The sequence below is a fragment of the Elephas maximus genome, chromosome 20 (assembly GCF_024166365.1).
Source record: "Elephas maximus indicus isolate mEleMax1 chromosome 20, mEleMax1 primary haplotype, whole genome shotgun sequence".
Classification (NCBI taxonomy): domain Eukaryota; kingdom Metazoa; phylum Chordata; class Mammalia; order Proboscidea; family Elephantidae; genus Elephas; species Elephas maximus.
The window spans coordinates 53,769,741-53,783,112 of NC_064838.1; the positions used below are offsets into that span (position 1 = coordinate 53,769,741).

Below are 13,372 nucleotides of genomic sequence, written 5' to 3' on the forward strand. Positions count from 1 at the left end.
TTTTCCTGATAGGCTTTACAGGGGTTGATTCCTAACAATGGGCTGTACGTGAGTCAGACGTTCATAATCCAGGGACTGCCTCTACAGAATCCAATAACTAATAACCATTGTACATGTGTATACTGATTTTAACTCTTCGAATTTCAAAATGAAGATGGGTACTGAATTCTATCAAATGCTTTTTCTGCAACTATTGAGATAACCATATGGTTAGCTCCTTTACTCTGTTACTATGTTAAATGACACACTGATTTTCAAGTGTTAAACCAACCTAGCTTGCCTAGCACCAACTCCACTTGGTTATGAGTTATCACTTTTAGGTATCACTGAATTTGACTTGTCAAAACTTTATTTCACTTATTCATGTCTATAATCATGAGATTTTCCTTTTCTTCTTTGTAAGATTTAGGTATCAGGGTATGCTGCCTTGTAAAATGCCTTGGAGAGTTGTCCCTCCTTTTCTACTCCCTGGAGAATTTATACATGATTGGTATTATTTTTTTCCTTAAATCTTTAAACATGATCACCAGTAAAGCCATCCAGAACAAGAATTTTCTTTTTTGTGAGGCTTTTAATTACCAAATCAATTTCTTTAACATGTAAGGACTATTTGGGTTTCTATTTCTTCTTGTGGTGGTTTAGTAAGTTGTGTTTTTCTAGCCGCTTTGTCTACTTCATCTAAATTGTCCACTTTAATGGCATAAAGCTGTTCTGCTATCCACCAATAATCTTGTTAACGTTAAAGGTTCTACAGTGATGTCCCTTGTTTCATTCTTGGTATCAGTCATTTGTGTTTACTCTTCCTGATCAGTCTTCCTGGGGGTTTATCAATTTGATTAGTTTTCTCAGAGAATCAAATCTGGCTGTACTATAAATCTGCTTTGTATTTCATTAATCTTTGGTCTTGTCTCTATTATTTCCTTCCTTCTACTACTTCTGGGTTTCATTTGTTCTTTTTCTAGCACTGCGAGATGGAAACTTAAATCATGGAATTTTATTAACCTTTTTTTTTAACTATTCTTTTTTCTGGACACTGAAGCTCGGGTGAGCTTCCTGATTGGCGGTACTCAGTGTATATTGTCCCACATGAATTCCAGGAGAGTGGCACCTCCTGACTCCACAGGGAGAGGGTAACGGGAGCTCCACATCTGGAATCCTCCTGGACTCTGCCCTATGCACTTCTTTCCTGGGCTTATTTTAACCTATATCCTTTCCTTGTAATAAACTGTAACCCTAAGTATTGTAGCTTCCAGTGAGTTGTGAGTCCTTCTAGTGAATTAGTGAACCTAAGGATATAGGTGGGGACCTCCAGGAATGGATCTACCCAGCACCTTAGCAGGCCACTCCTGCCCAGGCCTCAAAGTGCTGTAAGAAACACAGTGTTGTCTAGATGGCAGCTCTCTCCTTTACCTGCAAAGCAGAGTTCATGAAGCAGGTGTTTCCTAGGTTTCCAAGTCCACAGAGCCCAGGCTGTATGTGAGACGATGGGGACTCCTGACAATTATATGAAGCAGAGAAGCCAGATCCACTGGAAAACATAATCCATACCAGGGATAAAAGTGAATGCTGCATACATACCCTCAGGATGCCTTCTGGGGCTCCTCCAGACCCTTTGGAATTCTTGTCTGGTAGTAATTCCACGACACAAGTTCCCTCTACTCCCCTCCTTACTCCCTCATTCTCCTCCTCTCCACCACAGGTGGTAAGCACACCCTTAAGGCAAGAAATATTCTTTGAATCTTCCTCTCTCAGGCTTTGGCAAATGCTAACTTTTCTATCCCTCTAGAACACGGACTGCCTGGTGATTTTAGGGAAGAAGGTTTTGGTTACAAGACCAAGAGTTTGTCCCTGCTACCAGCCCACATCCAGCCTCAACTGGGCCTGAGTGTTCACGCACACTCTCTCATCTCACCTGCCTCTTCTACCCTCTCTATGCCACATGGCAGGTGCTCCTGCCATGCTTGGAGAAAGGGTCACAGCAATCCAGAGGAGAAACAGGCAGGGCTCCCCCACAGCTGAGAACCATGCTCTAATAGCTATTCTGCCATATGGCCAGCCCGTCTTTTTCCAAACAAATGCAGTGACCCCCCAAAACCACAGGGGACTGGGGCCGTAGGGAAAACACCAGCTCCCGGGAAAGCAAGCAATGTAAGTGAGAACTAGGAGGCACCCTTTACTGTGGGTATGAAATGGAGTGAGAAACCACATGCAGGACATTCCAACACAGAACTCTCATCCCATTAGGCTTAACATAGCAGCAGAGGAGCTATCCAGGACAACCCACTATAGACTCAGAGAAAAGGGAAGCAAAGCAAAAGGGCCTGCTCTTACCCCCTGCTGACACCGGAACAGTGCATCCCAGAGGTGTTAGTGCTATCACCATTGGCAATGGGAGAGGCAGACACTGCAGAATAGGGACTTGCTGATGATTTTGGAGAGGTAGTAAAATTTCTGCTAGGTGCAATGCTTGATCTGGGAGAGAGAAGCAGAAACAAGGCTACTGACTTTTTGCAGAGCAAGCCCTATTTAATACCTTAGGTTTCCTCTCAAGAAATAAATGTCCTCCATATTGAGTCATTTAAAATAAATTGCTTTTTTCAGGCTGCTTCAAGATAAATTTCATTTAAGTGAGAGTCAAGAAATTAATTAGGGTTCCTGTCTCATCTGCCCACATGTTCATATACTGAACGTTTCAGTATAATAAACTACCAAGTGCTTCAGGGCATGCTGATTTGATTTCTAAATCATAAGCTTCCTTGAATTTTAAGTTACCAGTGAAAGACACAGAAAAATGGCAGTAAGCGATGAATTTCCTCAAAAATACCTGACTCAGATTATATAGCTGGATATAAGGACACTAGAATACGAAAATGGCAGTTTGGTTTTACTTTGCCATTCAAGGGAAGTGATTTTATTTGCTTACCAGAATTTAATTTACCAAAAGTGAATAAGGGGAATTATATAAGCCTCTCTATTTCAAACTCATCTTTCAAAATTTTTCATCAAATCTTATTTTAGGCTTATTCCTTTCAGATTAATTCAAGGGCTAACTGCCCCAAATCTTAAACTGCTATCAATTTTATCAATCTCCTACTAAAGTATGTCTAAGAACATATAGAAGAAAATGGATCTTTCTGTACCATTTCAAACATGTACAACTGTAATTCTCCTTTTAGAATACTGGGTTATTTTTAGAAACGAGAAAGTGATTAAGTAGGTGGACTGTCCTGGCACAGAGCCCAACGTCATGGGCTCTGGTATCAATTCAGGTTCCCTGTGAGAAGAAAGTGAAACGCAGCAGTAGAAATAAGGAGTGATCTTGACCACACCAGCAGTGGGCAGACGTCAGGACACTACCCAGGGGCCTATGCAGGTACTAGGAATCAAGCTCTGTTCCATACTCTGAGGTCACAGAGAGGGAGAGAGAGGACTCCTCCAGCCTTTCACCTTCCCATAGGGAAAGGAACCTTCTCTGATGCTCAAAAGGATTTGCTTCAACAGCCTCATCCTCATGCAGCAAAGGAGTCCAAGAACTCATCAGTCAGTGCACTAAGTGAGACTTGTTATAGCCGAGGCATGCTCCTCCATCACACAGGTGACTGAGGCACACGTTTCAGACCTGTCCACTGAGACACAGACATTGCTCAGCCTAGGCAGGCAGGAAAGTCTGCCACCCGTGGTCTGTCTGTCTGTCTGCGACGCAGGGGCAGACTCAGTCATCTCAGAACTGGAGATGGGTGCTACAGGAGACGGAAATTCGAACTCTGATGTACAGAACCCTCAAGGCAAATGGTCTCCCTCTATCCTTTTCAGTTAACTGTTCACTGGTAACTTACTCCCTTGAGCTTTAAAAGGAAAAAAAAAAAAATCCATAAAAGTCATTACATGTATCAAGACCTGTCAATTCTATAAAGAGAAGAAAAAACATTTCTGGTCAAAAGAAAACAAAGAAATATTTAACATTTCTTTACAGTATTCTAGAAAATGCTGCTAGTAGTTTTAACAGCGGATTTGGTAAAAAAGAAATCTACTGAGAGTACATTTGCTTAAAAATTTATATAATACAAAGTTTTTAAAAAACTCAACTTTGATAGACAAGAGAAATCAAAGACAAAAACTCTATGCACAAAAGTGATTCGTATCTGGTAAATGCTTGGGCACTGGGTCCAGAGGCTTGTCACCAGATCTTCAGGCAGCTTCCAGAGCCCATCCTGGAACACTGCAGGCTGGGAAACCAGCATTGTGGGAAACGCCTGAATTTCAGGTGTACACGTTAGGGAACATAAGACCTCGTTCTGAATTGTGACTGCGTCTCATGCTGTAAACACTCCGAAAGCAGAGGCCACATCTCTAAATAAAGATCTCTCCACTCCCAAGAGACACTCTGGTCAAGCCTCTGGACTCCCAACACCTTTCTACTGTAGTATTTCCTGTTCCCCAAGGATGACAACTCAAGTATATCCCTGAACCCATGACTAAGGCCTATGACACACCTATGTTCACACCCCAAAGGAGGCTCCAGCAAACCAGACAGAGCCTACATCTACCTGCCTTGCTCCAACATTCCTGTGAGTGGAGAGTGGCAGGTCAGGTGAACAACGGGCAGACTGCTTGCTTCTCAGGTGTTCTTGAGGTTCAATGCTGCTCTGAGGAAGAGTCTACCCTTCAAGCCTGACCTCAAGTATCCAGAGTTCTACATCTGGCATTATAGTTGATACCAATGAAACTCTAACACAGAATTGTCTTCACAACACCCTAAACTGCAACCTCTCTGCGTCAACAGATAATCCTCATCTAATGAGGAGGACGCCCCCTTCACTACAGGGAACACTGCCCCTCTTCTGGCTGTGTGCAGGAAGCCTTGGGAGGCGAACACGGTGTAGGGTTGACTAGGCCTTACACACCCCAGGCGAGTAAGTTAAAGAGAAGGAGATGAGGCCAGGTCTACAGAAATGCTTGTGAAGCACTAACACAAAGGCTGGAACAATCCACAAGGAAAAGAAAACTATCTGAAAATGGTCAGGAATTTACAAAGGGGTCCTCACAGTGGAAAAAAAAAAGGTTACAGGCAACCACGGAATCCATCCATGAAAACAATTTTACTATGCTGTCCTCCCACCAGGAAATATGTAAAATTATTATTCTGGTGGGTTTAAAAAAAAAAAAAAAAGCCACTAAGCCAACCAGTGACTTTCTCCAGATGACAAACTTGAGCTGATATATTCTCCATTCCCTCAATTTCAGCCTGTCTTCAACAGTCATTATTACTGAACATGTTTGTTTTTTGAAACATTTCATCTAATCTTTTGATCAAGTGAGTTTAAACCAGCTACAGTTATTATTGTTACGTTGCTGCTGTTGTTAGGTCCCATGGAGTTGACTTTGGCTCAAAGCAACCCCATGTGACAGAACAGAACCGCCCCATAGGGTTTTCTAGGCTGTAACCTTTACTGGAGCAGATCGCCAGGTCTTTCTCCAGCAATATTGTTGAAGAACCAAACCTGTTGCCTTTGAGTCAATTCTGACTCACAGTGACCCTATAAGGCAGAGTAGAACTGCCCCTTACGGTTTCTAAGGAGCAGCTGGTTGATCTGAACTGCTGATCTTTTGATTAGCAGTCGAGCTCTTAAGCACCACACCACCAGGGCCCCAACTACTGCCATAAAAAATAGCTGGGCTTAATTCAGCCTCCGTATTTCATGTTTTCTAATTACCACACTTTTTACTTTTACCTTGTTTTCCACTGAATTTTCTTTTATAGGTATGACAGTTTGCTGGTTACCTTCCAATAGTTATTCTCTCATTCTTCCTTAGTTTAAACTTTGCAACCCTGCTAAAAGGCATTTCCCAGTCTCCCTTAAAACCAGGTGTGGTCATAAAACTGGTGAAAGAGATGCAAAGGAAGGTTTTATGTGTCATTTCTGGGAAATTTTAGAAAGATATAAGCATCTATCTTGCTTCTTTACTTGCCACCAAACCATTTCTAACTGATAACGTATGTTTCAAACTTATAAATTATGTTTTTATTTTTCTGGTATTTATTCCATTAACTTATTAGTATAACTTCTTGTTTTCCCCCACCAATTACTTAAACTTACAACTATCTACACTGTCCCCCAAGAGAAGTAGTTCAGCAACATTCTCATTTCTTTCTGCTCTTCACCACCTCCTAGTCTCCTCATCTGTCCTCCATGTTGTGATGACCAAGAATTTACTTCTGGATTGTTACAGGTATAAGTTGCTTTCTTAAACCTTACTTTAAACAAAAAAATTATTACTAAACTTTTTACTGAAGTATTACCTAGAGACATGCATAACTGAGTGTAATCAGTACCCACCAAGAAATAGTATAGCACCAGCCCCCCCAAATGTCCTCCTCATGCACCCCTTCAGTCACTATGCCTTTCAAAGCTAACCACTATCCTGACCTTGAACCCCAAAGATTAGTTTTGCCTGTCATTAAGCTTTTATATCAATAGGATCATACAGTATGCTGTGTTCTGTACCTGGCTTCTCTCATTCAACATTGCTGATGAAACTCATCGATGTTGTGTGCTGCTGTATAGAATTCCAGTGTGTGCACACACCGCAATTTATCCATCCGTTCTACTGTTGGTGGACATTTGAGTTCGCTCCAGTTTGTGACCACGACAACTGGTATTGCCATGAACTTCCTTGAACATGTCTTTAAGTGAACATGGGCATCTGATTTCTGCTAGTTGTCGTGCGTAGGAATGGTATCACTGAGTTGTAAAATACACAAATACTTCTACATTAGTACTTATTGCCAAGTCTTCTAAAACAGCCAAACCAATTTACATCCCCCATCAGCAGGGTCTGATGATCCTGACTGCCCCACATCCTCGATGCTGCTATTGCCTTGTTCGTTTTGCCATTCTGGTGGGTGAAGTAGAAGCACTGCATCATGATTTTAATGTGCCACTGCTGGGTGACTGCTAAGTCACGCATCTTTCCGTATGTTTGCTATCCATCTGGATATTCTCTTTCCTGAAGTGCCTGTTCAAGTGTTTTGCCTCTTTTTCTACTGGGGTTGTCTGACTTATTCTTACTGACTTGTAGGAGTTTCTCTGAAATTCTGAATACAATTTGTCAGATCACATATTCAAAATACCTTCTCATACTCTGGGGCTTGCCTTTTAACTTTTTGATAAACAGAAGTTCTTAATTTAAAAGTCATCCCTCTCTATCCACTCCTTCCTCTGTGGTTTGTGGTGCTATGTCCTATGTAAGAAATCTCTGCCTGCTCCAAAGTCCCCAGGTCCTTGGTTTTCTGGTCAACGGAGCAATTCAACAGTTGTGTGTTCTCCTTCACACTCCATAGATCTTTCTGCCTGTCGCTGGATTCCAATGGCACTTCCTCCAAAGAGTTTTCAAAGAGGAGCACTGTGCAGAAAACTTTCTAAGGTCATCCATCCCAAGAAAAATATTTCACCTTACATTTAAATAATAGTTTAGCAAGGCATGAAATTCTACTTCTAAAACTCTTTTCCTTTGACACTGAAGAAGTACCCTTAGATCCACTGTTACTGTTACTGTTAAGAAGATGTGGAATTTTCTCGTCTTTGTTGTTAAGCTTCACCCTATCTAGGTATGGGCTTTCCTCTATCTATCCTGTTTGGCATTCTTTAAATTTAAGATCTTGTATCTTTTTTGATTTCTAAGAAACTCTCTGTCATTATTTCTTCTAATGTTTTCTTCCCTTTGTCCCCATCTTTTTGTCTGCTTCTGAAATTCCTATTATGTTGACATTTCTCCCTCCTTTTATCACAGCACAACTTTTCTCCTATTATTTTCCACTTCATCTCTTCATAATGACTTCTAGAATTCTTCAACCTGACCATTCAACTTATTCATTCATTCTTCAGCTACATCTATTCTACTACTCAAGCCACTCTCTAAATTCTTTCTTTCCAAGTATGCCTATTTCTTCCTGATTCATGTACCCATTTCCTCCTTTTCCTTAGGATATTTATTATTCTTACTTCATCCTCTTGTGCTGTCTGGAACATGAATTCTGCTCCAAATAGCACAGGCTGTTCATTTGTCATTTTCCTTTTATAGCAACTATACTCACCAGCTTTGTGTTATGGTTCCCTGTGAGCTATTCACTAAGTAAGATCATACCACTTCTCCATCCACACACACACCCATGGCCCTTCCCTGCCCACAGGGCTCCCCTCCTTACCTAGAGACAAAGCCCAAGTCCAGAGTCTCAAAAGGATCATAGGGCCCACCACCCCTTCACATCTCAGGCCTCATCCTTCCACTATCCTCCTCTCATTGCTCCTAGCTCCAGCCACCAAAGACCCCTGGCTGGTCTTTAACAAGGTTTGCTTCTGCCTCAGGACTTGTATCTGCTGTCACTTCTACCTTATGTTACTCTCCCAATTAAGCACCACACTCACTGCTGACTCTCACCTCCTTCATGACCATGTTCAAAGGACACGAGTGGGGCATCCCCCACCATCCTGTTTGAAGCTATCCCTCCCCAAAGCCCAGCACTCACTAATTCTCTTCCCTGACTTTTCTTCACAGTGCTTAAAAACCATTGAAAATGTGCATTTTTCTTATTTATCTGTTTATTTTCTGCTCCTTGAGGGCAGAAACTTTGTTTACTGCTGTATCTCCAGCATCTAGACAGTACCTGCCACTATGTGAGGAATGGGGAAGGGATGTGCCCCCTCAGGATTCCTCTCAGCTCACTCTGCAATGGCCACACTGTCACCAGGAGACTACCCTTCTCGGAAGCTCAAGGAGGCGCTGCTCTTTTCCAAATACTGTTTCCCTTCATTGGCATCTCTTTTGCCTTAGGGTGTGGAAGGGGTGGGGAGAAACAACACTGAGAAAAGGGAACTCACCCTTGGCTAGAACACCCAGTCCTCTTCTACTGACCTACCAACCCCACCTCACAATCTGGAGTTCAACCACCTTCTGTCACCTCAGGGGGTTCTCACTGTTTTTACATTATTTTCTCTCAGTTCTGTGGCATCTCCAGTTCCAAAAATGGAGTTAACAGCCTGGGTTAATCTATGTTTCCTTTTGTTGCTGCCAAAATTACCACAAACCTAGCGGCTTAAAACAACACAAATTTATTATCTTACAGTTCTAGAGGTCAGAAGTTTGAAATGGTTCTCACTGACCTAAAATCAAGGTGTTGGCAGAGATACATTCCTTTGTGGAGGCCTTAGGCGGTTCTAGAGGCTGCCCACATTCCCCAGTTCGTGGCCAGTACAGTCTTTCACACACTGCATCATTCTGACTTTGCATCCATCCTCACATCTGACTCTCCTGCCTCCCTCTTTCAATTATAAAGACTCTTGTCATTACACTGCCCACCTAGACAAGCCAAGATAATCTCCCCATCTCAGGATCCTTAGCCTAATGACATCTGCGAAACCCCTTTTGTCATGTAAGCTAACATCCCATGTAAGGTTCCAGGGATTAGTATGTGGACATCTTTGAAAGCTATTATTTTCCCTACCACACCTATGTCATCTTGTCAGGAACCGGCAAGCAGGGATTCTTGGGCTGGAGGCTTGAAATTCTTTGCAAAATGTTTTGTGTCTTCATGCGTGTTTCTCAAGAGAGGTGAGCCCATCACTATAGAACAGTCACCATCCAAGGCCCAAATGAAAAAAAGCAGAGACTGACATTGTCCCAACAACTACTGGGACACAGATATAACTTCCCCACCTTACACCATAAGAAAAATTCATTGCTTCTTCCTCTCCTCTCCTAAGGACATGCACAATTCCACATACCACATAAACCTCTCCTGAGACAGATGTGCCTAGAGTCTAAGTTTAATAGCAGAGAAATTCTCCCAGCAAGCTCCAAGGCCAATAATGAATTAACAGGCCACCAGGTAAAGGGCAAGGTAGGATCAAACTATTCCCTTTAAGTCATGAGACCATCTCCTTTTCCATCCAAGCCTCTTACAGTAAGTAGAGAAAATGACAGAGCTTGACAAAACAAAGCCACCTCTTGGCAGCGCAGCATTCCCAGCTCCCAGCCCCTTCTCTTCCTTTGACTCTCATTCTCATCTCTTGCTGAGGCACCCTGACAGATTTCCTCTAGGTGGCTGCCCAGTATGCCACTTACCAAAGGCCAGGACCTTTATCTAAGATTCTGGATTCTGGATACAAGACTGAATGTTTTTTCATCTGATTCAGAACAATTTTTCTTAGCACAAACAACTGCCTTAGGAAAGGGTATCTCTCTCACACCTGTTAAGCCCAGCCATAAAGGAGAAAAAGTTCACTTACTTTGGTTGCAGTGTCTGCCTGGGCCATGTGCCATCTTCATTTTGGGGCTCAATAACTAGCACCTGAGTGAAAGGGGAAAGCAAATGAGGCAAGTGCAAGCCACCCCACTCCCGATGTGCTCAGAACCACAAGGTACCTGGCTACACATCCTGGGCAGAACTGCCTGCTGGGGTATGGCCTGGGCCCTCCTACCTGACCCTGGTATAGCCCAGCATCCTGGACAGTGTTGTCCAGCTTGCTCAACTGCTCGTAGGTATTGCTCATGTATTTGTTCCAGAGCCGTGTCTCACGCTCCGCAGGGATGTTGAACAGCTTCCGCATCTCCTTCTCAATGGTTGCTGGGGACAGGCAGAAACAATACTCAGGGCTTTCTCCAGACGTAACACTAAAGACTGCCATGGCTAGCTAACACTCATCCTTCCTTTTCAGATGTTCACAGGGTGCTCTGGATCAAAAATTCTGACTGACCTCAACCCCTTGGTGACTTCTAACAGCCAACATCTACTATGGGCATCCTTTTGTGCTCGTCATGCCCAGAAATGTTTCCTATCCTTATCTTTCTCTGATGATATGGGTCCCACTTATAGCATAGAAGCAACACAGGAAAGTGAGAAAACTTGTCTTTACAGTTAAGACAGCTCATCTGGTCTCAAATGCCTGCTATATGTCACGTTCTCACTAAGATTCTGAGTAAGTTTAGCCTCTCTGAAGCTGTGTTTCTTCATCTTTTATTTATTATCATATGTTAAATGAGCAAGGAGCATTCCCAGAGTTGTACAGAACAGGATTCCCAGGCTTGGCTTCCCACGAGAATCCCCTGGGGAAGAGGCGCCCAGGTCAGTAGTGGGAACCACAGCCAGATATTATCTGGCTGATGATCGGAAGATCTCAGCCTCCCTCCCATTGCACTCTCTCACCAGACATCTGGAACCCCAGCCCAGCTGCTCACCGATGGTGTCTGCCTTGCTGAAATGGCAACTCAGCACATTGGTGGGGTCGCTGTTCTCACAGAGCTTCAGTTCCAGCAAATATACCTCTACTTTGCAGTGCTTGACAAAGAGGCCATGCTCCACGACCTGCGGGCAATAGGCACGGGTGAAGGAGCAGCGGTTCCACATCTGGGCAGTCTTGGAAGCAACAAGTCTCGTAAGTGCCAAAAGGCAGAAACTACATGATAATCGGTTCCCTTACATGATCAGAGAATTAGAAGTACAAATTGAAAAAGTCTCTGGTGTCTGTCCCAAGAGTTTAAAAATCTTTTCCACGCATTACGACCAAACAAGAGCACTCTGACCCCTTGATGGAACCAGAGAGAAGCCCATTTCCCACTGGTTTTAACGCAGGGCAGCCGTATCAGGGCCTCCAGGAAGGTTCCAGGAGGTCAGCTCTGAACAGGCACGTCTTGTCCCAGACTTGGCAAAAATATACTGTTATCACCCATGGAACAAAACAAGACTAAAGGGGCTCACCAGCCCTGGGGCTGGGACTGGAAGGCAGGAGAGAACAGGAAACCTGGGTAATAAGGAACCCAGGGTTGAGAAGGGAGGGTGTTGACATGTCGTGGGGTTGTTAACCAACATCATACAACAATGTATGTGCTAACTGTTTGATGAGAAACTACTTTGTTCGGTAAAACTTCCCTGAAGTTCAATCAAAAAAACAAAAATAAAAGTTCCAAGAAGAAAAACTGCTCTTTCCCCTTAAAATACGTGCCTTGCTATAAAGAATTAGTTTTCATATCTATAACATAGCACTGGGACAACCAGCAGATGGTCATTACCCAAAGTTCAAAAGCTAATTAACTCATTGAGAAATAATTACCAGAAAAGAGGTGCTACACTTGTCCATAAACCAGAGTTAACATCAGACACTACGTAACAGGGGTGTCGCTCTTCATCTCAGGGATCACGGGGATCACGATGCCTTGCAGGGTTCACTGAATTAGACTAGAGCATACAGGTAAAGCCCTGGACAGAGTACACCCATGTGACAGCACTGTGGGCACTAAGGGGACATCTGCAGGAGGTTGGCATGCCCCCGATCTTGTGAACCAAAACCTTCTCAGTGTCTCAGGTTTCAAGCCGGAGAAAAAGGTAGCTCCAACCCTGAACAGCAACCCTTGGAAGTGTGGTATCAGAACTGCACCTCTGCCCTACTATTTAAGAAGGGGAACCACATACACAGCAGAGTGGAAAATTTACCCAATGTCTAAGAAGTATCAGCTGGTGTGCAGGTTCCTATGGTAGGATAAGCAAATTTACTAACTGTGGGAGTCAGGGCAATGGCCCCCTTATGAGTCCTGTGTACCAGAGGGGGTTTATAATCTGGGTTTTTGTCCCGGAGCCAGGTTTCCCTCAACAGGCTAACCTTCTCTGAATGCCTGACTTTTGAGTTACTCAACAGTGTGGCCAAAGACTCATAAGCATAGGGGGAAAGGAGTATCAGAAAGGTTTTAAGATAAACAAGAAGCAATACATTACTCTATATACACATACCCCAAGGGAGCTTTCTCCTATACAGCCTTCCAGAAAGTGCTCTCACGGCACTACTGGACATGCCCCATGCCACTGCGCAGTGCTGATGTTTGGAGGCCACTCACTGTAACATGCTGGGTGAGCAGACTCACTCACCATCACTTACAACCATAACTCCCTAAGAGAACCAGAAACAAGGCCTCAAACATCTCCATTCAACCACTTAGGTCTGTTCTGTTCCCAGGAAATGAACACCAATCAGTATCCTCCGGGGAGAATCCACAGCAAGGGTGACAATTCACATACTCACTTTTCTGACAATTGGCTGCTGGCCTTCAACACAGCCGTACCAGTTTAATAACTTATTCCAGGCCTCGGTTGGAACTAATACATAATCCAGTTCATCGATTAAGTGTTCTTTCAAGGTCTGACTTTCAGGATCTGAAAAAGGAAAACAGCCCATAACTCACAGCTCTTTTCCTCAGAAATGTTTGTTCTCACATATTTTTCGGAAATAAGAAAAGTATTTATAGGAACAGGTACAAAAAAAATTCTGTCTCTGGCCATAGTAAAGATGAGACCTGACTGCTCCTTGTCTGTAGCCACATTTCT

At 43.3% G+C, this 13,372-nt stretch overlaps 1 protein-coding gene across 4 annotated transcripts in view; it reads right to left on the bottom strand.

The window, feature by feature from the left end:
* Positions 1 to 13,372, bottom strand: part of USP4 (ubiquitin specific peptidase 4) — a 41,704-nt gene that overhangs the window by 22,524 nt on the left and 5,808 nt on the right. For 2 of the 4 annotated variants that reach the window (XM_049862221.1, XM_049862223.1), the window contains exons 3-8: positions 13,071 to 13,201; positions 11,236 to 11,362; positions 10,479 to 10,624; positions 10,287 to 10,348; positions 2,332 to 2,472; positions 1,411 to 1,528 (exon numbers count right to left, since the gene is read on the bottom strand). In XM_049862221.1, coding sequence (XP_049718178.1) covers positions 1,411 to 1,528; positions 2,332 to 2,472; positions 10,287 to 10,348; positions 10,479 to 10,624; positions 11,236 to 11,362; positions 13,071 to 13,201 — 725 coding nt within the window. The other 2 variants (XR_007514400.1, XM_049862222.1) reach the window with 2 other exon arrangements.